We start from the raw sequence: 26,863 nt of genomic DNA on the forward strand, positions 1-26,863 counted from the left end.
GCTTTTACCTCTCTCTCTCTCTCTCTCTCACACACACACACACACACAAGTCAATTATCACTGCGCTTGCCATAAAGCTTTGACTAATACAGTAAAAATTTTGTCTCCACCCCAGTTGATGGACTTGATGGCGTTTTTTTAAATGCATGCAGGTGGCTTAGCTACAAGGAATTAACGTGAACACTACAAGTATTTGGTTTCACCTGTGGATAGTTCTAAAGTCGATATGGTTGATTCAAACATGTATCGTCCTGTTGACGGTGTTTCAGACCGCGTGGTTGTACTCAATGCTGGTGGTCCTTCGGTATGCAGTCCCCAACTCTTGAGACTCAGGGAACCAATAATGGTACATAAGCCGGCTGTCCGGAGACCAGCAGCCCGAACACCGCATCGATTGAACGGACGTGTCGGATGCGGACTAAAGACTAAATGAAGACATGCTCTGATTGGTCAGAATGTCAGCCAATCTACAGCGAGCAGTACTCGCTCCGTTACCAAGTTTCCAGCGTGACCTAGTGGAGCATTCTGTGGTGACCCTAAATATGCATCTGTAATCGTCTCCACAAACAGCTGTCTCAAGCAACCGTGACTTTTGATGTGCCACAGTGGGCAGAGCAGGAACACAAGCACCGACCGTCAGCAAGACATTCTTGTCCCCGCTGTAATTTCTAGACGGTAAGAATCATACCATAGGTTGGACTTCATTAGAAAAGCAATAAAGCGAGACCACCACGGGGGATGGCCTCGTAATTCTCTTGGAGGAGACCGGTTTCAAACGCAAACTGTCGATGAGATGGAACATCTCATTTGCGTGGGATTACCGTACAATAAAAGTGGAGTAAATCTGGTCTGATTTGTGATGCTAAGCCTTAGACTTCGCGCTTCTCACATCACTGTCGTTTGAACAGTCCTCCCCCTGTCTTGGCGCAATTGTTCTAGTAAGTCCACATCAAATGTGGGAAGCATTGGACCGGAGTTTCAAACATGTTAATTCAGGGGTGTCCATTTTGAGCTGGTCAAGTGCTCACTTGGGAGATCGGAATTCGTACCTCGGCATGGACAACGATGTGCACTGATTGATGAGCTCTACTGAGAGCGAAACTCAAGTCCAGCGCTTTCGCGCTTTGATGTGGACTCACAAGAACAAGAAAAGAAGGACGACTGTTCAAACGAGAGCGATGTGAACGCGAATTCTAGTGTGTGTGGTCTCACATAGTAGACCGCTTTACGGTAAGGTAATCCTCCCCAAATCAGCCAGATAGAGGCCAATCATATGGAGTGAAGTATGAGCGAGGTGATTTCGAGACGCGACAGTACATTACGAAGATATACATGCATCATGATATCTCGAATATCGTAGCGACTGAAAAATGAGGCGACCTGGTGCAGCACATTCAGTTGCCTAAGAACATCACAAACGAGAGATTCAGTTGGGTTCCAGGTGAGTCTCCCGAAAAAAACAAATTAGTTTGCAAATGACTGTATATTCGCTAGTTTCAAATATTTATAACATAAGGTTGACGGAAACCCGGGACTGCGTCTAGCTGATGAGCCCGAAGTCGAAGGGCGAAACCGGTCGTGGGCTGTCGATGGATTTTCAGCAACCTTATGGGTAGTACATTACAAAGAATAACGACTCTTGTTGCAAGAAAGCCTAATGTGCCTGGGGGAGAAACAATGGGGAACAAACGCAACTACGCCCTATGCTCCAACAAGATGTCATCAGCCGGGGTTGACCTAGCAGCATACACTGACGTTTTGTAGAACAGTAGCCTTGCTCCCAACGGTGGGAAAATCGAACGGTGACGGTTTGCTTGCTACTGGACTCGATTACACACTTGTCTAGTAGGTTTTTCAAACACTTAAAGAAGGGTCAGAGGAAGATCCCACAGCGGTGCTGCAACTATCTCAGACGAGTACGCCTTACCCTCTCTTCACCAACCAGAACGGTGAAGTAGGCCAATTCCTAACCTGCTAAGAGGCCACCAGCCATCCACCGACTCCAGTTAGAATACAAGTGATTAATCTTGAAATGTACCTTTTTTCTGTCAGTATACAGTCCAACTAAGCCATGAATTCTAAAGGGATAAGCAGATACTCTAAGTCAGCCTCCGTCCGAGGTTTTAAGCTGTCGACTGGCGGCTGGTTTCATTGGCTATTTCCCGTCAACAGTCCAAATCAATTACGTTATCGATTATGCCAAGATGAATTAAAACAGAAAGGGGGACTCCTGTGATGCCAATTTAGAGGATCGGAACAAAGCAACTTTGTGACAACCAACGTTCTACCGCGTTTGCAACGGGAGGCAGATTTAGTTAAAGGCAGCTGACCAGCATACTCTCTCTCATGAATGCAACATACTACTCATAAGGTTACTGAAAAAACTTCGATAACCCACTACCGATTTCGTCCTCACTGAGGTTCGGTAAATGCGCTCGATGTATGGTATCCTGTATGATACTTTAGAATTGAGGACATTTCCCAAGACAGAACAACAGACTCGTCAGCCCGTGAGGCCCTCTCGTCATGGGGATGAATACGCCTAAAAAAGAGTAACCGACATGACGTCACTCCTACTTACGTCAATCGCAGGCGTTCAACAACAACAGTTTTGCATCGTACCACCTAGTCCTGTCGTTCTTGTCTCGTTCGCCATGATCGTCACATTATTCTCGTTGTTGCTAAAGACAGCGGCCGTAAATGGGGATGAACGTTTGCTGGATAGTCGAATAGACTCACTCGCTTGACCATGGGTGATCAAGACCCCGGTCAACCTCAGCGTGCGCTGGTGGCGTGGACCGGCAAGGGGCTGCCTGCTTTCGCTTTAAGTCGGCTAGTTCATCGCCTCAGGAAAAGAAACTAGAAATGATGAACCTCTACGACGAAAACCGATCACTCAGAGACCACACTGATGAAGTCGGGAGAGGTCTAACTGATTCACGCACTCGCTCAGTTGTCGAAAGCCACCTGGTCTGTCTCTCTCTATTCTGTACTCTGAAGTCTCGAAATGAAGTCTTTTTAAAGCTAGAACCGTCACTCTTGTAAAACGGTAGATGATCTCACAAATGGAGTTCAACCGTTCACTTTGAACTCTATCGATTTTCTGAAGGATGGTCGTTGGTTTGTTCACTGAGCTGGGCGGCTTAAACCTACAGAGGTTTTACTCAGTCATCAAATACCTCTGGTTTTTTGCTCACGATCACAGTGATAGGCTAGAGATATATCAGGATGTGAACAAAGGATCAAGGAAGTCAAGCCTTTGATACCCCTCAAACGATACCAAAAACGCGAATGTACCCAGAGTACGATGAGGCGTGTCTGTCTGCGGGTTGACCTTTACAAACATCAGCGCACATCGTCATCATCATCAGCGATAGCATGAAATCAGTGTTTGACACCGATGCTCCGCTGCCGTACAACCATGATTTACTTAAAAGCCTTACGGTGAAGAAAAGAATAAAGGTGGACAGGAACGGGACTTAGTGCTAGCTTACTACAATAATTCCGAGGTGCCTATACCTCCAGACACTCACTCAGGCAATCTGGATAGAAACTGACAACAAGAACGCCACTGACACCGGTTGGCAGCCATACCTTGCAGCGTCTTCAACCAGGCGCAGTTACATCGAAGCGCGAATGCTCCAGTGGTCGAATTCTCCACGGTGTGCGTCATCAGTGTGAGTAGCTCTCAACTTCCCCAATCTGACTGCACCAAATGATCGAGCCGTGATCCAGTTACAGACAACTAGCGAACATGGCACTTGTTCAGTTTCGTCCATGTCACTTTTTCATTTACCTATTCTACCTGGCTCAACATCCGTTTCAGGTGTTCCTGGTTGCTGCATTTTGTAGAGCACACATTCACACAACTCTCGTTTGAACAATCGTCTTCCTGACCTGGCACATTCATTCTGATGAGTCCATTCAAGAGGGGAGAAGTACTGGATTCGAGTTTCGCTCTTAGTGGAGGTTATCAAAAGTGCATAGCCAAAGGTCGCGGCGGGGTTTGGGGTCCGCACACTTGACAAAACATTTCCCAGAAAATCTGATCTCAGTTAGGACAAGGTTGCCATGAATGACCAACGTTTCTTCGTCAACTTGGGCCACCAGACTCGCATGTCAGTACAAGCAGTGCTCCAGAAGTGGACCAGACAGAGTAACCTACATGCATTGACGACCCCCTGTCGTTTCGGACGCGAACCGATTGGTTTCATTTCGGAGCATAAACGCATCTTTTCAGTGAGCTGTGCAAAATGCTGAGCGCCAGTCTACCTCCATCTACAGCGTAGCACCCTTGTGTGTTGAACGGTGTCTAACAAACGTCAGTATGAACACGCGCAAGTTTCAACCTGCTCATCAGATAAGGCGACCGTGTGCGGAACTTGACGCTTGCACGGTCTGTGGACGCGCTGGTATGACAAAAGTCACATGAGCAGGTGAAACTAAGCCCGGCGAGAAAAGTACATGCATAAAAGTTGCTGTTCACTGAACTTTAGTGAATTCAAACGTTGGCTATCAATCCTGTCTTTGGTAGTGAAGAGTAGGGACATGGGAGATAAGTAGTCTGGTGCTAACGAGTATGGAAAAAGCTTGATAGTAGCCTGGTGAGCCCCATGAAGGCCGATACAGGAAGGAGTTTCTATCGTACCGCATTACTTTCTCAGTGAACCGGTAAGAAGAGGAAAACTTCATACATGCTGAATGTGCCCAGCCGCATGCTATCTTAGTCAGCGTGGCGAAGTCCTCAGGCATCGAGTGTCTAGGCTGACTCCGGTTTGCTAGACTGGCTGGCATCGGAAGTGGAATTCCTGGTCAGCATTAGTTTTGCCGCTGGATGCCTGTGCACAGTGGATCAGACGCAGCCAGATGCACTTCTTGGTAGAAGCCTTCGATCCTCGAAAAACTGAATAGGACTGACGGAAAAGTACACATGGGTATGGCCTAAAATATGGAGATACAACAGTGTACTCCGGCACCATGTATTTAGTATCGAAGCGTCCGCATTCTTAATGGACACTTTTTTAATTCTAGCGCAGTATTGTTGTTCCACAGAAGGGTGACCCTGCAGACAGTGTGGTTCCCGGATGCGAGTGAAACAGATCGGTCCCAAAGTGAGTTGCATCATGAGGCCCTCTCAGTGACTGAGTAGTCTAATCAATCAGATGTGCCCCCAACCGGAATTCAACAATGCCTCTTGAAAAGCGAGCCGCATTGTACGGTGGGTTGGGAGGGAACGAGAGAGAAGGCCGGTGAGCGAAGAGCTGCAAAGGCAAATGATACTTCCCGGTTGAATAGTCCAAAGAAGGGGGTTTAGTTGAGGTACCCCACCTTGTGCCTCTGATTCAAAAGTCTGACTCATGAGGCAGCGGACAGTAGGGTTTTCTTGGGGGACCCTTCCTGGAGCAAATGACTCAAGAGACTGACCTACTCAGGCCGCCCTGGCCCGAGGGTGCAGGGATTAGGGTATTACTATTTTACCCCTAGTGTACCTGCGCACAGCAGGTGCCTTGTGAGCAGCACCGGGCTCTTTAGTTTCAAAAGTATCTCGACCGTATTGTGTAATGCGCCAGTGGACGATCGGAGTGTGCGGTTTTCGGGGACGACATTTTCGAACCCGTCCTTCCTCGGGGGAAGGCAGCACCGCTGCTTCCATAAATAGGGACATGTTGGTCATCTGCCTTCACACTCCCATCGCAGAGGACTGCACGACTTTACCTCCAGATCGCCTCGTAATGCGATTACCCACAGTATGATGACCCACTGTTCTTTGTTGGACTACTCCCAGTTGGCCTTCCTGGCATGATTGAACCTTTAGGAACTGAGTTCCAGCCAGTATAGCCCGCAGGATCATGGCACCACAGAAACCCGACAACGACGACTAGATGACAGCTTTGGGTCGGGTGTTGGGAAGCCCAATTAGGTTGACCATAAGCGGCACATATTTGTAAACTGTCGAGCTGGCAATTTTGTATACGTGTACGCATCAAATCCTGAGCGAGATGAGTTCATTTGATAAAACACCATATTTCGAAGAAAAGGACCATAGTACATGTAGACTAGTATCTCACAAAGACTCGAGACACCATTGCACAATGCGCCACATGAGACTGTTTTCAGATGTGCTGCTCTATTTACTGAAATAAATATCAGTAGTAAGCGTACAGTTCGAGAGAATCTGAGCTTTCGGTCACTGACAGTGGGTTTCAGAATTACTTTCGATGAATCAGTTTGCCTAACTACAGCGCAAGACGCGTGGCAATAAACAAGATGACAGACCATTTAACAAGAATGTAGGGATCGCAACAAGCCGAACAAGAACACAGGCCGGAAAGATTCTATATCTCGAGAAATACACTCATTTGCAAATCAATTCGGCTTTCACGGGAGACTCGAGTGAATCTCTCGCTTATGATGTCCTCCAACTGAATGTTTTGCACACAGGCCGCCTCATGATTCAGTTGGCACGATATTCCAGATATCGCAGTATGTTCTCATAAATGAAACTACTCACAAGGTTGCTGAAAACTCTTCGACAGCCCACGACCGGTTTCGCCCTTCCACTTTCGGCTCATCAGGTAGGCGCAGTCCCCGGGTTTCCGTCAACCTTATGATCTACTATTCTATACTACTGTTCGATATCTCTTATTTGCTTGTCACATGGGGTAAGGTGACTGCTGATAATGACTCTTGACCGTTTTCCATCACTCGTTTCATTTATTTTTTGGGAGGGGGGCATCGTTTAACTTGAACTGGTCAATACGAACCGGCAACTTACTACATTTTTCCTCGGGGGGGACAGCTTAGCAGAAAAAAGTTCGTGCTGCCAAAACCAGCTGGCGCACGCGCGTGTCCCCGCTCAGTAGAAAAATACTGCATTACAAGGATCAGTGATCAGACCACAGTTCAGAATCGAATTCCAGCTGATCATGGCAAAAGCTACCAATGGTGGCTTATCGACCATCCTTTGCCATATAGGAAGTGTACTTTTTAGTAAAGTCCATGCCTTCAGACCGATCCACTTTTGACTTATTTATCAGTGATTACGGCTTTATGCAGGTTACTGTGACTGGTTAGGCACACACTCACAGCAACCACTAACGGGTTCACCTTGTCATTTTGTCAATCACTCACAATTTCGACTCATTATTCCACCAAAACCATTTGCGTTAAATTTTGAATTTTCGCCCTGGCTAGTAATTTGAACGCTTAATCATTCGGCTACGAGTGGCTGATCAGCAGTGTGATTAACTTTCACTTAGACAGGATATAGTACCACTCATTCTTCAACCATAAAAACCACGTCACGTGGTCACATGCTGATTGACTCGCCCGTTGAGTGACGACTTCTCAGGTGGAAGTTTCACTCAACGTGTGAAATACTTTGTCCTATGAGCTACTTATTGACTTTCCGAACCCATTTTCACAGGACTGTAAAGACTGCTCAGCTGTCTGCAATTGTCATTTGAGGCCTGCAGGCGAATAGTGCTCACCGCACCGCAGTTTGATCCTTTGCGAAAGGCAGATGTAGAGATGGAAGACATTTCTTTCTGCCATCAGTTAACCGGATGTTTTATTAGGAGAACCGTTCAAAAGTACACACACTTGGCCTCCTCGAATCATTTCAGCGAACAGTGGATATATCAGACTGTGGTGCCTCTCCAAAGCGAGCCTTGAGGGCAAAAGTCTAAACAAGACATTTGATTTTTTTGTTCAAACAGTGGACGCCCTTAGACCGGTCGTCCACTTGCATCTGTTTGATATACAGGCTACAGTGCTTCCCCAAACAAAGTGAAACCCGAGCAGTGGACTCATAGGTTGTTGGCTTATGGTAAGCCTCCCAACAAGAACAGTCTACTGGACTCGGGTTTACCTACCCTTCTGCAATGGAGGGGTTGCTCGGATCTATATTTTTATTCGACAGATGAATGAATGCCTATTCAGGTAGACAATTCTTTAAGAAGTCAGACTCATGCGTGTTTGAAACATCAGTCTTTGAGCATGGAGAGTAAACTCGGGATGTCACCGTAGAAGGCTACCAATGTTTCCGTGAACATTGGTCTATTAAAGGATATCCTCGCGACCTCTGAAATGGACTTCAAATCAGTCTAGTATATTCCCAAGTTCTTTCATCCACGAAGTGAAATCGATTTATGCTAGAACGCTTCTGAAAAACTGCCAACATAGCACCCTCTCAACACCAAACTGTGACCAAATAATTGTGGCGGTTTATCCTGCCTAAGTTGAACACTGCTCACCAGCCATCCTTGGTTACTGACCGGAAGGTCGTGAGTCCCAATATCCTGATGGATGAATCCTCATTACCGGCAAGAATAAAAAAGGCTGCATTGTTCTGCAGACTTTTAGCATGGAGTGAATTAAAGTGCAGGATGAAAGTTGCGAATGAAACTTTTAGGTCACCGCATTACCAGCAAACGGGGATTCTCACCCTTCATAGCGGTCCACATAAAATTTATCAACATCATTTATGGTACAGATGTGAACATAACTTCCCTGCTTGGCAGACTTGACTGTCACAATCCGGGTGGTTGAAAGCAATATACCTGTAAGAAGATCAGCCCGCCGATGGAATTCACAGCCAAAAAGCGAGTATAGCTAACCTGAGCTTCCCACGTTTTCATAACCTTCTGGACTCGTACGACTCTTCGCACGGTTTATTTCAAATAGGCAAATGGCAACCGCTGTGAAACTCGCCAACATGTTCACGCGAAGGCGTTCCGTTCAGGGGGGTGGCAGTATGGGCTGTGGCATGTGGTGTAACCTCGGATTCCTTTCTCAGATAGAACGTGCTTTTACCGTAGAATCACATTTGATTCCAAGTGTTAGATAGATAAGGGCGTTCGGTGACACAGTTCGATTATTCCCTGCTACACTATTGGTGTGATGACACGCCTTTAACCGAGCCGAACACTACAGAAGTAGTTGCTGTAGTTCTTCTGTAGCTACCGCTTCTCACGGTGAATGCCTGCTGAGTGTGGAGCGCTGGTACAGCGAGACGTGTTTGGCAGTTATCGCGTGCGGTCACAGTTATTTGGAGCCGTCACCTGTGCGGTTACCGGTTCATTGACCATAAATCTATGGGCATGAAGTGTCGTCCCCTGTAAGCAACAAAGCTTCTCCTTGAAAGCATTCGACGCCAGGTCCAACGGTAGCGTGATATCACCATTTGATCGAACCGGTAGCACCTTGCGGGCTGTCCACAGATGTGGGGTCAAGTACCTACGTGGTTTCTTGCGAATTACAACCATAAAAGGAGGAACCAGCAACTTGCGAATTCGCTTCTTGGACTGGGAGAACCGAATGTTTATGTCCACGACATGATTCTGTAGCGGGGAAGCTGGCTATCAGATAGCACGTCAATTGCGACCAGCAAAGCATGAGGTTGACAAGTTGGTCTAAATTTGAGAGAACTCGCAATCACGTAAAGATCACTAATCTGCATTCGTCCACGACATGATTCTGTAGCGGGGAAGCTGGCTATCAGATAGCACGTCAATTGCGACCAGCAAAGCATGAGGTTGACAAGTTGGTCTAAATATGGGAGAACTCCCAACCACGTAAAGATCACCAATCCTGCATTCATGGTGGTCGCTTGGGGAGGCGTCTATTGGTGACGCCGGGACTGAGCCTACCAAACTCGGTGATAAGGAGAGATCTGAGTGACATGACTGCGGACATTCGATTTCCTTATTTGGATTTCCGGATGGCTGGAGACGCCCATTGTTTCTTACCTATTGAACCAGTTCCTTCAAGCTGTAATTTCCAGCGCGCTTCATTTTCAAGGACCTGACACGCTCGGACTGACTTAGCACTCAAAAACAAGCCAGAAGGATCCCCTGAAGGAATGGAAGCCATGAGGACCTGAAGAGAATAAAAGAAGGCAAAATCGCGGTTCCACGGGTGAATCACCCCGACTCATCCCTACCAAGAGAAAACAGTGGACGAATAGAGGGTATCTGACTTTTACTGGTCGCCCTCCGCGAGGGGTCTCTCTTGGAGGAATAGCTGTGTCTGGGCACTTCTGATGTTCCCTTGTGAGGATGAGCGTCGCACCTCGGGGACCTGAAGAATGGAAAATGTTGCTGTGGTTCCTTCGAAAGAGTGGTCTCTCTTACAGAGGTTATAAGATGAACACTTTATTCTGTCGAACCTACGATTATTACGCAGATGCAGCGTGAGACTGTGACAGTAGTCTAGTTGATTACCCTGTCGAAATTGGACTATCAAAGCATGTGAATTCGTCTGATGTGCTGTTTCATCCATTTCTACCACACACACAGTGTAACCGTAACGAAAAGGGAGTTTATTCAAACGCGCCAAAAGAACTTGTTTATTTTGATTCTTTCAACGACCTTGTTTACCGCAGCACAATGAAACCGACTCGAGGTTGTAAACAGGACACAGGATGGCGTCGCTGGAACACATTCATCATCAACGGAAAGTGTTTATTATCGTGAGGCGAGAAAAACAGAAAACGGTGTCTGGTTTGAAACGAGAGGACGGCTGTTTTTGTATCCAACAGAAACAGTATTATTCCAGTGTCGACAACGAGGAGGTCATGTAGGAATACTCGGGGAGATTGGGCTGCCTCCAAATTCCTACCAAAGCTCCATCCAACAACACAACTATGAAAAACACGCGATTGATCAGTGAAGCATCAACTCCGCTTTGCATGAGTACTTATGAACAACTAATCTGACACCTATAATATTGATTATTGATTGATTCAATGTCGATTGCACCACAGTCATGGGTGATAGGGACTCTTCATGCGAATGACAAGTGTTCCGAGAACCCTGAGAATTAGCGTGCAGTGAATTCCGACGTAGAAATAAAGACTTGAAACAAGAGCCACCGATGACCTTGTCGTTAAAATTTTGGGTAGGTAGATCCTGGTATTGAAGATGGTAGTAGGAAACTCTCTTGAAGGGACCTACCTACTGCCCCATTTTTCAGTCCAACTCGTGTGCTTGGAAGTGAACGCCCATTTTTCCCTTTGTGAGCAAAGCTCATCTAAGCGGCACCTTGAGGAATGAAGCCGTTTTGACAACTTATAACCTGTACGATGCGGGCACACGTTGGAGCCTCCAACTTAGGGAGGAAGGAATTTCATTGACTCAGTTTATTGTGACGTGAACCCGACAAAGCGAACTATCTCCAGACTAGGACCATCGATACAGGAACTACCGCAAGCATGCGTGACATTTTTACCTGTAACGTTGGCTTTATTGCTCTTGCGAGTTAGAAATGACGTAGGGCGCGTTTTGGCTTCCCAAGACCTGTTATCAGGAAGGTCAGATTCCTGAATGTATCCTCAGGACGCCCGGAACCTACTGCTCCACCGAAATCTCAACAGGAAAGCCGGCAAGCATCCAGGCCAGTCAGTCATTCGATCAATTAAGCAAGAGCTGATGAGTGTTCATGCACGCCACAGAAGCACGACCGAATGTGATCTGCGTTCAGGCATTTCATAGAGGCACGATCAATGTTGATGGGTGTTCACTAAGGCCTATCAGAAAGCCTGAATCAATGTCAGAAAGTCCCCTTTAAATAGCGTGGGGCCGTTGTAACTTTTGCTCTCACACTCGCTGGTTCGGAATATAACGTTTGTGTTCCCTTCTGTGAGTCTTTTTTCTCCGGCAACTAGGCACTAAAGCGGGTCAGCAGCAGATACCACAGATTGACGAATCAGCAGATATAGCACCTGCCAACAAGTGGCAAGCGAGAGTACGTTCGTGCTGTAATGCAGCCCGAAAAAATGAACAAGGAGGTATGCCTTCCCAGGGCAAAACAGAGGGGTGGATAAGTTAAAATCACGTGGCTCGTTAGCTGATGTCAGTGACGGTGCATAACCTAAACACACAGTAAATTTGTCAAAAATTCACGGCGAAAAGACTTGTGTGCCAAAGAAAAATGATTTTTTGGGGAGGGGTTTTCCTGGAAACCAAGGAAGAAACTCGAATGATGGTTTGTCTGGAGGATATTGACAATGTTTTGGTTCAACGGTCCTGTCTGTTTGAAAGACCCATGCATAACATTACGGCGGTTGGAAACCGAGGTTTTCCAAGCCTGCTCGGGAACACACGTCACTTCGATCAGAACCCCCAAATTATGTGGGATGAATCATTTGTAAGCATGCAGTTCATAACTGTACGTGAGCTGGAATAATGCCACGGCACCCAGGTCTAGACAGGAGGACGATTGAAGTCCTCAACCAAAGCCTTTGGCTCGAAAGCCCAACTGCAATGCAGAGTTGGTTGACTTAAGACTGTCAAAGCAGCCTTGAGGAATCCCCGCACCACCGCTTCACATCCCCCCTCCCACCCCCCACCCCCCGCGCTAGATTTTGACCCGTCTCTCTAGGGCAGGAAGCACTGTAGATAAATATCTAACAGAGGTTTCTTCCTGCAATGAAAGCAGTGCGCGAAACTCCAATAGAGTCTGGAACCCGTGAAACTCCCATTTGGCCACAAGCGACCGATCAGCTATGTGATTAACTCGCACAGAGCGTGACTCATTCATCGATCAAGGAACCTACACAACTTGGTCACGTGTTGTTTGGCTTGCAGAGTGACGAGTTCTCTCTCTTAGCAGTCCATCCAACAACAAACAACAAGTGACTATGTGATGCCTAGACACGATTTAATCACATTGCTGATCAGCCGCCGGAAGGTTAGTTGTTCAAACTACTGACCGGGAGCTCATGACTTTCGAGAAATGAGCACTGTTCATGATTCCCATCAAGGATGAAACAGCTAGACAGTGTTTATCGGGTTTTCGGCATGGATCGGCTTATCTTATGGGGCGAAATCTCCACGTAGAATTACCCAGTCTTCTTACACTACTAACAGCGTAAACACATTACTTGATTCATTTCACGGGCTGAAGTTTCACACAACTATCCACGTCATTCGAAGGAAGCCACTCGAAGTTACTAGAATGATGATGAATCAAAACAAAGGTTTTCATCATCCGCAACTTAGGATTTTTTGAAATGACGTTTTATCAACCCCACAGTAGATTCACAATCATTCGCAAATAGTCTATTGATCCCTTAATTTATGCTACCCATGGTCGAAAGGTCCCTGGTCAAAGTATCTTCAAGCTGAGCGATCACAACAGAGCTTTCTGGTGGACTTCACCCACCCAAAAGTGCACTGATGATGTTTCCTCGTATGCTAACGAAACTTCTGCACTCTCGGTGAACAACGGATCACCAGGCACCCGATCAATAACCAGTAAATTCACCCAAGCTAAACAATAATTCAACACATTAGCAGGTTGCAAACCCTATACAGACGGCATCACTCCAGAGCTGTGTTGATGTCACTGGCGCGGACTGAGAATGAACGGTGAGCATCGTCAACGTTTTTGCATAGCAACAGACTCACCTGGAACCCAGCTGAATTTCTCGGTTTTGATGTTTCCAGACAACCAAATGTGCCACACCAGGCCGCCTCATGTTTCAGTCACTACGATATCCGAGATATCGCGATACATATATATTTTTGTAATGCACTACTCATAAGCTTGCTGATAAGCCGTCGACAGCCCACGACCGGCTTCACCCTTCTTGGGGCTCATCAGGCAGGCGCAGTCCCCGAGTTTCCGTGGACTTCGAGAAGTTTTCAGCAACCTTATGAGTAGTGCATTACAAAAACACCGTGTCGATTACGAAAAACGTGTCGATGTGTCAGTAAACGGACCGTCGTGGATGTGCCTCAATTTTCAACACAGAGAAGAACGTTCCGGTACTACATAAACCGATTGATGGCCCTGGACAATCCATTTAAACGTTTTGTTAACAATAGCCTGACCTAGTTCCACGATCAATACTAATCTCACCTACCTCCTTCACGATTCGACGAAGGTCCTGGTGAGCATTCTGTAGACCAAGCGAAATCAGATTCATCAATCCGGTGGCATTCAAAGACGACAGAAGTTGATCAAACGCGGCCTGGATTTGATTTCTTGCCGGTCCTTGCCTTGGTGAAGCAAGAAGGCGTTGCCAAGGCGTTTGACTTTTACCCTGTTCATCCAGATCTGATCCATCCATCTCCATGGGCCAAAATAAGAGCGGAGGAGCCAAGCAGCCTCGGAGCACGTTTGAGCAATAGTTGGGACAAAAATGACCCACGGTCAGTAGTTTGTCTGGTCCCACGAAGTCATCAGAACAGCCCTGGACGAGACGGTTGAGGCCCAGTTGACAAGCTGGCAGTGGTTGGGAATTCAAGTAGGTCATTGTGAGCTGAAATAATGTAATAAATAACATTTCAGCCAAATATGGAGACGTGTCAAAAAGGCATTCAAGTACTTCACGCACTAAACACAAGGTTGCTGCATCTCTTCGAAAGCCTACTCAGCAACCTTATGAGTAGTGTGTTATGCCTACTGCAATACTGGTGTATCTTACTGAATGAAACATGAGGTAAATTTCTTCAATTGTAGAACCGTTTCGGCGCCCAGCTGCAATGCAACCAGGAGGAAGCACGAGGGCTGGGACACTACCAAGTAGCCCAGGGGAAGTCAAGGGACAGAGGTTGGGTTCGAACCACGGACCTTCCGGTCAGTAAATTCGCGCTCTAACGTAATGGTGGCTTTCATTCAGCAATATTTCGTAGCCGTAAGACAGAACTGTAGGCTATTCCACGAGCTTTGTCAAAACCTGGTGATACAGCTCTATTAGACTGATCCTAAATGGAGGTCAAAGNGTTTCCTTACCACCTCCGTACTGATTCGTTTTACATCACTAGACTACTCTTGTATAACAGTAGCAAATGGTGTAGAAAATCCTCAGTGATGGTGAACCACTTTCGGGAATGTTGACATTTCACCTTGGATGGGGAACTTCCTCTTGGTACGGAAAAAAATTACCGCCGCTTTTAGTAATTCCTTCATTTGGTTAACGAATAATCAACCTTTTTGTGCGTCTTGTTCAATAGTACAAGAAGAACGTTTGCAATGAAATCAAGTCAGGCAGCTCCACATATTCAGCAGCCCGGTAAAATTGTTCCCACTTTCGAGAGGTCATCCTAAGAATAGATCTGCCGTCGAAGAACGATTCAGTATCGCCTCCGGAAGCTGCCAGCAAATTTCAAGCTCACGTGACCAGAAACACCGATCGGTTTTGTTGTTACCCAGTCAGTCCCGGAAGCTGCCAGCAAATTTCAAGCTCACGTGACCAGAAACACCGATCGGTTTTGTTGTTACTTCACCAGTCAGTCTCCTTCTAATCTTGTTATTTTAGAAAATGATGGTATTAGGAACTATCACTCGGCGTGTATGGGTTCACATGATCCACCTACGTACTGATGGCGATGATCATTCAAGAAGGGATTTTCAGCATGACAACTATATATACAGGGTGTCTCATAATAAACGCAAAATTTAATTGGGTAAGTAAACGCAGTTATTTGAAGGTGACGAAAATTTTTCACTATTAGTAGCCACATAAAGGAGGTTTTGTGCAAGTGTACGCAAGTTTTTGTCTACGATGGATGTCAGTACGCGCATTGAAATTGTGAAACTCTACTATTCCCTTGGTGAAAGCGCCACCGCTGCATTTCGTGCTTACAAAACCAAACATGGTCTCATCAAAGATCCTTTCACCGTGTCGACCATTACAACAAGCACAACTGCGTGATATGGTCCCGTGAAGCTCCTCACGAGTGCCTCACCCATAATCCCCATTCTCCTCATCTGTGTATGTGGATGGGATTCTCCTCAAAGTGTCTCCTGCGTCCCTTTTTCTTTGATGCTACAGTTTCCGGAGACAGTTGTCTCCATATGCTGCAGACGCATGTTATCCCGCAACTCAAGCAGCACAAGAAGTCATCGGTCGTCCTTCAGCAAGATGGCGCTCCACCCCACTGCTCAAACCAAGTGAGAACTTACCTCCGAGATCAATTTTCTGATGAGAATTTTGGCCCAAACTTCTGGCCAAAATTTTGGCCCACAAGGTCACCCGATCTCNAAATGATAAATATTTAAATTGGTATCAAAGTTTTAACATGAGTATTATTTTTTGCGTTTATTATAAGACACCCTGTGGCTCGGATTTCAGCACAGTGGAGCTGCTCGCTCGTACGAGAAACAGCTAGAAGAGGGCATCACACAAGAGCCGACACACGCAAGATGTCCATCAGGTAATGACACTAAGGGATATTTCAAAAAAGCCTAGTAAAGGTGTCAAGATACTCGTAGTCAACCCACTCCGTTTCGTGGAATCCTTATGGCAGCATCAGGTTACCATGTTAGTTGCTAACCGGCCTAGTTTCATAGTTCCAGCTGAGGGGAGGGATAGTGAAGATACATACTCACATGCAACCTACAGGTCCCGCTTGACTCACTTTACAGAAGTGGAGATCTAACCTTGCGTGGATTTTTCTCTGAAAACATGTTCATCAACGCGAGGAACCTGTATGAAATCCTAGGAAATGGCATTCGAAGCTAGTATTTAACAAAGTCCCTGTGAAGTTCCTCTGATTTCTTTTAAACTAAACCTTTTCCTGAGTTAGGGTGACTACAAATCGCAAAAACGTGTCTTGGTATCAGTCGCAAGTAGGGAACGAAAGTGTCGAAATAAAGGTGCGGCTGTATCAAATTACGGTGACCTAAGGGGTGCGCGCCATTCCTCGCGTCCTCTGTGAGCATTTTCGAGGTTTAGTGTGTCCAGGTGATTGGCTGTTCTTACATCCAGTGGAAATTGGCAGGTGCAGCTCGCAGTGGGAAGTTATACCGGTCTGGTGAGGCCAAATAGGCGTAGGTTTACGTGGTTTGTAGGCGCTTTTTTAGCCGTGTATCGATCGAAGGTTTTCTATCCTTCTATCTTGATCCCACAAATCTGGTATCCGTTTGACATTACCGAGTTCACTGGCAGTTTCTGTAGATCCTGTACAATTGGCTCAGTATGACTGTGCCGGCGTGTTTGTCCGGTCACGTTATCAGGGCGTGATGGCTCAACTGCTTAGAGTGCGGATTTACTGACCGAAAGGTCCGTGGTTCGAATCCGACCTCCCCTGCCTAGGCTTGGGCAACCTGGCAGTTTCCCAGCCCTCGTGCTTTCTTCGGGTAGCATGGCAGCTAGGCACCGATCGATGTCCTTGTTCATAGGGTTTTAAGCTCCCCGGATGGTGGAAGAGCTCAAAATATTTTACAGGAGCTTGGCGATATTTTTAACAGGAAACGACCAAATCTGATTCAATTAGAACTGTTTGACATTCACATTAGAAGGGCTGTTTGAATGAATTTCAACAGCCGGCCGATCTCCACTACATCGTGGACAACTTAGGTCAGAAGTCCAGGCTTGGTAAAGGCCTGACAAAGGGAGTTTAAAGCTCAAACGTGGCATCCTTGGTCGAAACGAAACACGCAGTAGATGCGAATTCTGTTTTCCTGCAGGTTAACAGCAGGGTTCATTGTCATCGGATTAAGAAACCCCGCCTTCTGTACCCGAAAGAAGGATGCACGTTCACACGATACACTTGACATGGTCCCGAGCGAACATTCCAGAAGTTTCTACAAGATGACCACTGACCATGACACATGACGAGCATTCACGACACATTAGCCTGACATTGAAATTTTGTGCTGATCGTTTTACGGAAACCGAAAGCCCGTCCCAAAATGGACTCGAATTTGACATGTTGTGACCTTGTTGTTGAATCGACCGTTTGTCAACACGCCTTCCATGATCATTCGTTACCCAAACTCACTTTCCATCCCCTTGATTCTCATCGTAAGCATGTGACGTATTCCAAACTCCTTTCATCCATCACAAACTAAGGACAATTAAAAAGAACTCCATAGGTGATGATGTCACCTTGAGTGATGATGAAGCGTTTACAATCAAATTACCCAGATCAACTAACATAGCTACGATCATCGTGATGTTTCTTGCTTGAAAAAAAAATCATTCCCTTCTAGGGAACCAGAAGATGACTGACATTCCGTTCTTGCTTTTGGCTTTCTGAAGCAGAGTGCACGGTTCCTAGCCTCAAATTTACGTTGACCAACCATTATTGGCTATTTGCGGACAAAGCCCACATTCCCGGTAACTTTAATTCCAGGTCTAAAACGCAGTGGATGCGAACCATTATAAATTTTCACAAACTTTTGTTCAAACTGTCGAGAAATACATTTTTTCTGTGAGACTAAAAACAATGACTAAGCTCGCCCAGGAACGTTATAATTAGTAGTTAATTAGTTTTGGTAAAGATGCCGTCCACCTGTTGGTGAAACGAAAAACGGGAAAAACCAATATCTAGACTGGAGATGAGAGGGGGGATCACTTGGAGCGGAGTAAGAATATCAAAAAAATTTCGACCGTCTCTGAAAGGTGTTCGATTTGGAAGTCGGTTGCCCGAATGTCAGCGAAATGAAAGTGAACAGATTTCAACATCCGTTAAAAACGCCGACCATTGGTGGAGCCGTTTGAATGTGCTGTCACGTGAATTTGTTGTCCAATGACGATTCAGTCTGCTGAGGTGCGTCCGCTCACACTGAGCTACTATTGGTTGTAGGATAACTGGGGTGTTTGGCCCAAACCTTCCTCTTACGACAGCACCATGACAATGCCTATCTCAAGAACGTGTAGCCATATGCCCCTCCGAGCAGACGCAATTAGTGTTACCGACATAAATCCAATCGAAAAAGCCCCCGAAACAGGGTATCACTTGCATGGATCGTTCAAAGAGGTGTTCCTCATCAGCCACGACGTGATTCGCAATCTCACCGAAGAACGCCCATTCCCTCTGAGTGGGACCGAATAGCTTTTCCCATGTGGTCGTGTCTCTTTGGAGATTACCGTTATAAAAACACTGTGGCGTACTTTTATGTTTCTCAGATCTCGTCATCAGGTCAGCACATTTATAGTGGTTGAAATAGGGGTAAATATTGACAGAAGCAGCGAAGATTGGTTGGTGAAATGAAAAAAAACGTGGAGACAAACGACTGGTTGTCTGCGCCCCCACGTCACATCTGATTGGACGCTGTGAGACGATCGAGAGGGCCGTTGAGTGAATTGGCCGGTGTCACATGACCAAGGCACACGCAGCTTTCGTTTGAAATGGTTTTGACAACACGGTACCGGGTTTCGCAGAAGTATAGCGATTGCCTCAGTTGTAGTCAAGCCACGCGGCCTTTTGCGCACGCGGTAAGTGATACGAAATGACTCATTCGGATTGACCACGCGCCCGGTGTCAATTAAGTGGGACGCGATTGAGCTTTTGGCTGAACCGGTAAGAGAGATGATCACGTGTTCTCTTAGAAAGTGCCGTGTTTGTGCGCCCAACATATTCCGCTGAACAACAGCAGGAGAAAGAATACACAACCATATTCTGGGTGAGGACTGGCATCTCGTCTTTGAGGGTTAAGTTGAGCAACGGGTTGGTTGTAAGCCAAGACCGCAGAGTTCCAGCTGGAAACGTACGTTGTGGGGATTGAAACAAGCGAAGATTGACCACAGCCGAGACAGTTGCTTACATCTGCGAGAACCGGTACTGTGTTGTCAAAAACGTTTCGTACGAACGCTGAGTCTACCTTGGTCATGTGATACGAGTCAACCGGCCAAGTCACTCAACGGCCCGCTAGACCGTCTCACAGAATCCAATTAGATGAGGCGTGGGGCCGCAGACAACCAATCGTTCGTGTCTCCACGTTTTGCATTTCACTAACCAATCATCGCTGCTTGCCTCATTTTTCGATCCTATTTTAACCATTAGATATGTACTGACCTGATGACGAGATCCCGAAAACTTTAACGTCCGTCAGTGTGTTCTTTTTCAATTCGTGGAGATATTTAAGCAATGACTTACATTAGTAGTCTGTTCTTTTCACTAGAGTATCCACAGGGCTTTAACCACTACAGCTTGTGTAACAGAGCTTTATCGCTAGCTGGCTCACAAATTTGGCTTAGTTCGACTACTTAGAACCTATCTAATTGTCCCAGTTTGGAGACGTCACTGAGGTTGATCCGAGAGTAAACCGCTTCGCGAAAGACCACACGACCCGCTTGCAACAACCAAATTGCCGTTGGCTACCAAGAGGATATGCGACAGTCATTGTGGAAAATTTAGTCACATTTTAACGGAAATCCACAGAAACCAACCGAATGAAAAGAGGCGCCCATTCGCTAGATACACAAGGCGTGGAATTCCGTCCTCACCACTGGTTGTTCCTCCATCGAAGAAATGCTTTCCTCAAGGAGGGATGCTTGTTTACTCAATGGGATTGGGTCAGAATGCAGTGATTCTGTTGCTGGAATGTGTATGGAGTTGTATCTACCTGTGAGTTTAACCAGTACGCTTTACAGCAAGGTTAGGATACCATAAACCCTACGAAATAAGCTACAAGAACAAAGTAAGTGATATTTTATGATCTCACTAGACACGGAATTCTTCTAGCTGGATGTCAGACTCAATCTTTAGCTCACCGAACAGAGGACGGAACAAGGGAGAAGGAAAGGGTGGTTTTCGAGTGATTTTACTGATTAAAGATCAAGTCAACTGTCAGTTTGACCGGTACCGTGTGGCTTGTTCGCTGAGCCGAGCGGTTTGGTCGCGAACGTTTCATCACCAGCCGAGGTACATCGTAAGGCGAACTGCATGATTTTCGTTCGCGCATGGGTTGACACAGAGCAGCTATTGGCCCGGTGAGCGTGCGTCCCTGTTGATCGCTCCGTCCTCTGATTGGTGGCTGTTCTGACTTGACCTTTTCAGTGCCCAATGAATGTGAGCCACTGGGTTTTTGTATGTGAAGTTCGGGTTAACGCCGACGCAAGAACGAAACGCAGGCTTGAGGCCGACCGCCCGTTTGTTGCTCAACCGGAACTGCTAGGCCTCAAATCCACGAACATGAACTACGCGTATTCTTCGGGATGTTTTCACCTAATGAAGTCATTGGTACTGTCTGTTAGTGCCATTAGTGAGAACTTTGTTTGACCCTTATAAACGTGCAGACTTGAACGACCCCCAGTCGTCCAAACAGACTCAGTGGAAACCCATAAAAAGTAAGGCACATCTTGGGAATGAACTCAAAGCACCAACCTTTCATCTGACGAGCTCACTCCCTAGTCAAGCCTTTTTGACACTAGCAACAAAACCCTCATAAAAGTAGTTGTCCCCTCGCACCCCTCACCCGAGATGTCAGGTGACCCATTTTGACTGCGCTCATGTGAGAGGTCCCGATGAACGTGAAAATCCGCATCAGGATAACCCGCTCAGGACCCAATCACATGATTTCTAGTGAATAACTTTTGGTCATCCCGTGGTGTTCTTTGGTGCTATTCGATGACTTCCTCGGATTACTTCTTCCGGACAGAACTAACGGCGATGCCATTCAGTCCTAAACCCCCGTGTTGACGTTGGTATAATCTGCAGTCGAGGAGTTAAAAGCGTATGCTGTTTCTGTTCGGGAACACGTCTACGTCTCGCTTGTTGTGAACCACAGCTGCTCGATTCCTGAGGATATGTAAAAAGCATTTCACAATTCAGTAAGTGACCAGCACACGGCAGAACACGATAATTCAGCGTGTTTTAACAATTTTTTCCACAAATGTTGTTGCACATAGTCTGTGGCAAACAAACCTGATTTATGACACGCCAGATGTTTGTACAGTGTCTGCACGCGTGGTCAGTTAGTCTGGTTTGAACTTCGATCAGTTCTAAACATTGAGTCGGTCGACCCATACCGACCGAAGCGGCCTTTCAACATTTACCCATACACAAGAGGTTGTCTCGCGTCTCTCCATGTTTTTTTTGGTGTTGGCCCACACCTGCAAGTCAGAGATAACAGGCGTGTTGGTCAGCCAACGGACAAAAAGTGGGCAGGTGTAGGTTCTATTCGATTTAATAGTAAATTATGCTCGGTTTTGGAGGTCTAGTCCAAATTCTGAAGTCCAAGTTTCTATGTGACGTGCACACGTCTTAATCAAGTCATTCTTTACCTGCTCGGTCGGCTTGTAAATCAATAGCAAGGCAAAATTGAGAAACTGACAGTTCAGCCACTGCTAATCATCGTCCTCAGTTGGATGAAGACACATTTTCTTCCGGGGTACACTATTCAGGTCGACAAAGAAAGTTTTCACACGTCAGACGTTTCTGGACACGCTAATTATTCAAAATATACCCATTTTCCTTAGCAATTTGGGTTCTCTCGTTTATGTTCTTATCCGACTGAGTGTGTAGACAAGGCAGCTTCTTGTTTCAGTCGCCAGTATGGAAATACATTGTATGGACGTAATATACTACTCACAACGTTGCTGATAAATCTTCGACAGCCCATAACCGGTTTCGTCATTCTTGGGGCTCATGGGGTGGGCACAGTCTCCGAGGTGGTCTAGTACACCACATTCAGTTGAAGAACATCATTGGTCGAAATTCATTTGAGTCTCTCGTCAAAACCAAACTGATGTTCAAATGAGTGTGTTCTTCTAACTTCGGGTAATTTGAGTTCAAGTAGAACACAAGATTGATGGAAACTAAGGACCTACACGCGCCCTATGTGCCTCAATAAGGGCGTAATCGGTCGCGGGTTGTCGAACAGTTTTCAGTAATATTCGACCAAAAAGATTAGTTCGCCGCCTGTCCAAGTTGTTTTGAGATTTGTCGACTCTAACCACTATTTATAGCACCTAACCCAGGTGGAACTCAAGTCAGGTAACTAGTTACGACCGTGAGGACAGGCACCATGTCGTCAACACCAAGCAGCATCAAAGGTCCTGTTCATACGTGACAGTGAAGGCACACAAAAGTGTAGCAGCGATCGACAGTCCTTGCCAACTTTTCCGGATGACGGTGTCTGATTCTGGTCACAGAGAGGACGTTGATGCTGGAACTGGATACCTTTGTACTAGAACATTCGCAGGCCTTTGCACATTTATGCTGCTCCAGAAACAGGTACACCCGGCTTACTAAATCTAGCTGACTGCATCCTTACGACAACTCTTGGACTGGCACACTTTGACCATTTTCGCGACATCGAATACAATCACCTCTGACGACCATGCTTAGATTACGTTGCTGTTTGCAACGGTTTCAGGACATGTAGCGAGGTATTGAAAATTGGCGCTGTCAGATCATCATACGACAATTAAAGGTCAACTTCCGTGGTCAGATGACCGTACTACTTGCAACCGTTGGTAAGGCCGCAGTACGCCTGTCAAAGACACCGTGGGAATGGATAACAAGTCTTGTCACAGAAAAACAATTATTTATTCCAAAGCAAAACGGTTTTCAGCGCTCGCCCTGTTGATAGGATTGCTAGAGATGATTGAATTGCGGGTCGTATTACGGCAAAAGGTACTAACTGATTAGAGTTCATCACGAGTTTACAAACTTGATCCCCCGAAAGTTCTCCACTATATTGATGTGAACGTCACCAATACTTTTTCAGATAGAATTTTCACTCATCCAAGCTACTGCCTCAGAAGGGGAGTAAAATTCACAAGTGAGTGAAACTTCCACTTGAGAAGTCGTCACTCGAGGAGCTAGTCAACACTTGTGGCCACGTGATGTGGATCCCGTGAATGAAAGATGAGTGGCACTATATCCTGTCTAAGTGCGAGTTAATCTCGTTGCTGATCAGTCGCTCGTGGCCGAACGGTTGAGTGTTCAGACTAGTGGCCGGGAGTTCATGAGTTTGTAGCGTCTGTATTGTCACATTTCTCGTGATGTTTGTTTTAATAGTACCAATACACAATCGTTTGGCGCAACTTGCTGACTTCTTGCTGAATCAGGGAATTTACGCTCCGTTGAACTGTTTGCTGACTGCTGAACTAGTGGGACTAGTTCTCTGTGTTTGTGTCAACTGTTGAACGTCACAATAAATCCCCGTGACCTTTTTTAGCCGTGAATAACCTTTCCGTCGTGGAACATATCACTCACGCGGTGTAGTGGACTATTGGATCTACACGTTCGTGAGTTCTCATTCGACTATTTATTCTTTTCCCATTGTGATTTTGTGGTTTTGTATTGGTTACTTCGCTTGTTAATTTGTTCGAACACACTAATAAGGTCCTAGTCCGCTACAAGTTCGTGAGAAATAGCTGCGCAGTGCTTCTTGGCTTTTCAGTATACATTGGCTTGACTTATGTGACGAAACATCCTTTGTTGTCCTGTATTTAGTTCCCCAGCTTCCCCGTAATCAACTAAGGATTCATTTCCCTGACAGTCGTTCAGCACGAGGGCTCGGATACTGCCAGGTTGCCCAAGCCTAGACAGGGGAAGTAGAGAGGCGGAGGTTGGGTTCGAACCACAGACATTCCGGTCAGTAAATTCGCGCTCTAACCATTGAGCCATCTCGCCCGCTCCCTGACAGAGATACCATATTCTACCACCGGCCTTTATTCCGTTGAGCTGCGAAACAAGTCAAGTTCGACTACTTGCACATAAACCCTCCAGACACTAGGCTGTACAACGAACTAAGTTACAGGTTCGTTTTGGGGCTTGAACCGAAACAGGCCCAGAGTAGCTCAACCAAGATATCGGCTCTACTTCACTTATTGTGTTTTGTTTCCTCTCGTGTCACCTAAATTCACATCTCCATGTCAAAGTCACTGAATAGATGAGGTGAGAACTAAAATGTGGTTTTGTGAACCGTCGGGTACAGAGTTCGTACTCACTGGTCACAGAATTAAACGGATGCCCCCGCACCCTGAATGAGTCCATGGGTGTTCAGTGCCACGGTCTCCGTGATCACTGGCCTTCAACTCTCAGTTTGTCCCCCTCTTCAGAGAACAGCACCGTCTCTTGGCAATTCTCCCAACTCCCAACGTATATGGCAATAAATTGGCAATGAATTGGCAATAAATTGCAGACACGGTCAGCTACTGGTCGTACTGGGTATCATGTTCCAGCTAGGCTTATCATACACGTGACGCTGACTGACTGCACGTGACAACAATCGATTTAAAATTGTGATCTGCTTGTATGAATCAGCACAATTATTTGAGAGTTGACTATAGGTGGTAAGAGTTTGATTCGTACTGCAGCTGTTCAGCTGTAGCACCCTTTCGGTGCCTAACTGCCATGCCACCAAAAGGAAGCGTGAGGGCGGGGTTACTTCCAGGTTGCCCAAGCCTAGACAGGGGAATTCGAGAGGCAGAGGTCGGGTCAGTAAATTCGCGCTCTAACCACTGAGCCATCTCGCCCCCAGATTTGTAATACAACATCGAAAAGTGCTTTGCGTGAGGTGACACAGCATACCACAATCTGGCTCCCGTTATCACTAAAGTGACATTTTCTGGCCACAGGTAGTGGACAATGAGTTTTACTCAACGATCAGTTTTGGGATGGCAATTCTATGCCCGAAGACTTTCACCTACTTTCACGCTCTACAGCATATACCAGTCTTATTAGGTCATTTTAAATATACGGCGACTAGTGTCCAGTCAAGGCTGCAAACGGATACGAAGCAAACAGTCGGGGTGTCTATGGCGGAACTACCGGTTTTATGGATTAAGGAAACGTTTGAAAATCAGAAAATTTCTCTAGATCACTCGAGATATCACCTTTGGCATAGATCTCGATGTACGGCTGGATGCATGTGACCAGCTGTCACTGGTTTACCGGAACAGATAGCGAAACATTGAGATAATCCTGGTGTTCCGTGGTTTCTCTCCGCTGCTTAGCCCTTACAGAAAACCCATAAGTGGAATCATGGAATTTAACGTCAAACTTAGTGATCGTTTGTGATTCGATCAAACAAGACGAGCCTGTCAAACATGGGGTATTGTTAACCAAAAAGCTGACTCAATCCTATTCATGAGGTTGCTGAAAATTCGTTGACAGCCCACGGCCGGTTTCACCCTTCTTGGGGCTCATCATGTAGACGCGCAGTCCCCGAGTTTCTGCCAACCTTATGCTCTACTTGAAGCCAAACGAGACATTCAGCTGGGTTCCAGGTGAGTCTCTCAAACAAACAAATTAGTTTGCGAATGAGTGTACTTCGTTGACCCAGTCCTCTTCGATAGAATTGGTCGGTGGCCGACTGCTGGGCTCGTCCTTCCTGAGCCTTGTCAGGTAAGCCGAGTTCGTATCAACCTTATTTCCCACTGGGGCACCCAATTTTACTTATGTACAGGTGTGAGCTTTAAAGCAAAACAGTAGAGTAAGAATCCCATAGAGAGATTAATTTGGCAAGCTGAGTGAAACTTCCATATGAGCAGTCATCACTCGAGGAGCTAGTCAATATGTGTGACCACGTGATGAGGACTCAACGATTCAACGATGAGTGCTGTCTGCATTCTAAGTGACAGCCAATCAAACACTCGTGGTCGTGCAGTTAAGCTTTTTACTGTTGACCGGACAGTAGCGGGTTCGAAACTCCCCTCAGCTCTACGAGATCCGAATTTCTGCGAATGAAACATGCTCGCCGCTCTGAGAAACTGCTCAAATGCAATTTGATTTACCAGCGCTATGGTAGACATAGTTTTCCATGCGCCATAACGTTAAGATGAATTTTTGTAATGTACTACTCATAAGGTTGCTGAAAATCCGTCGACAGCCCACGACCGGTTTCGCCCTTTTTGGAGCTCATCAGGTGGGCGCAATCCCCGGGTTTCTGTCAACCTTTTGTTCTACTTGAAACCAAATTGCACGAAACTCGCGAATATACACTCACTTCCAAACTAAAAGGGAGAAACCGTTCGTGGGCTGTCGACGGATTTTCAGCAACCTTATGAGTAGTACATTACAAAAATTCATCTTAACGTTATGGCGCATGGAAAACTATGTCTACCATAGCGCTGGTAAATCAAATTGCATTTGAGCAGTTTCTCAGAGCGGCGAGCATGTTTCATTCGCAGAAATTCGGATCTCGTAGAGCTGTTATGAGTACGTGGCTAAAC

The 26,863-nt window shown here is 46.2% G+C and overlaps 2 protein-coding genes across 2 annotated transcripts in view; one reads left to right on the forward strand and one right to left on the reverse strand.

The window, feature by feature from the left end:
- Positions 1-26,863, reverse strand: part of T265_14276 (hypothetical protein) — a gene marked incomplete at both ends in the record, with an annotated part of 83,039 nt that overhangs the window by 39,468 nt on the left and 16,708 nt on the right. The window contains one exon of the mRNA XM_009172907.1: positions 13,868-14,266. Coding sequence (XP_009171171.1) covers positions 13,868-14,266 — 399 coding nt within the window. The remainder of the gene's footprint in view (positions 1-13,867; positions 14,267-26,863) is intronic.
- T265_07386 (hypothetical protein) overlaps positions 1-26,863 on the forward strand; it is a gene marked incomplete at both ends in the record, with an annotated part of 52,683 nt that overhangs the window by 4,278 nt on the left and 21,542 nt on the right. The window contains one exon of the mRNA XM_009172890.1: positions 15,782-15,900. Within this exon, the coding sequence (XP_009171154.1) occupies positions 15,782-15,900 (119 nt within the window). The remainder of the gene's footprint in view (positions 1-15,781; positions 15,901-26,863) is intronic.

Source organism: Opisthorchis viverrini (assembly GCF_000715545.1).
Source record: "Opisthorchis viverrini unplaced genomic scaffold opera_v5_167, whole genome shotgun sequence".
NCBI classification, from domain to species: domain Eukaryota; kingdom Metazoa; phylum Platyhelminthes; class Trematoda; order Opisthorchiida; family Opisthorchiidae; genus Opisthorchis; species Opisthorchis viverrini.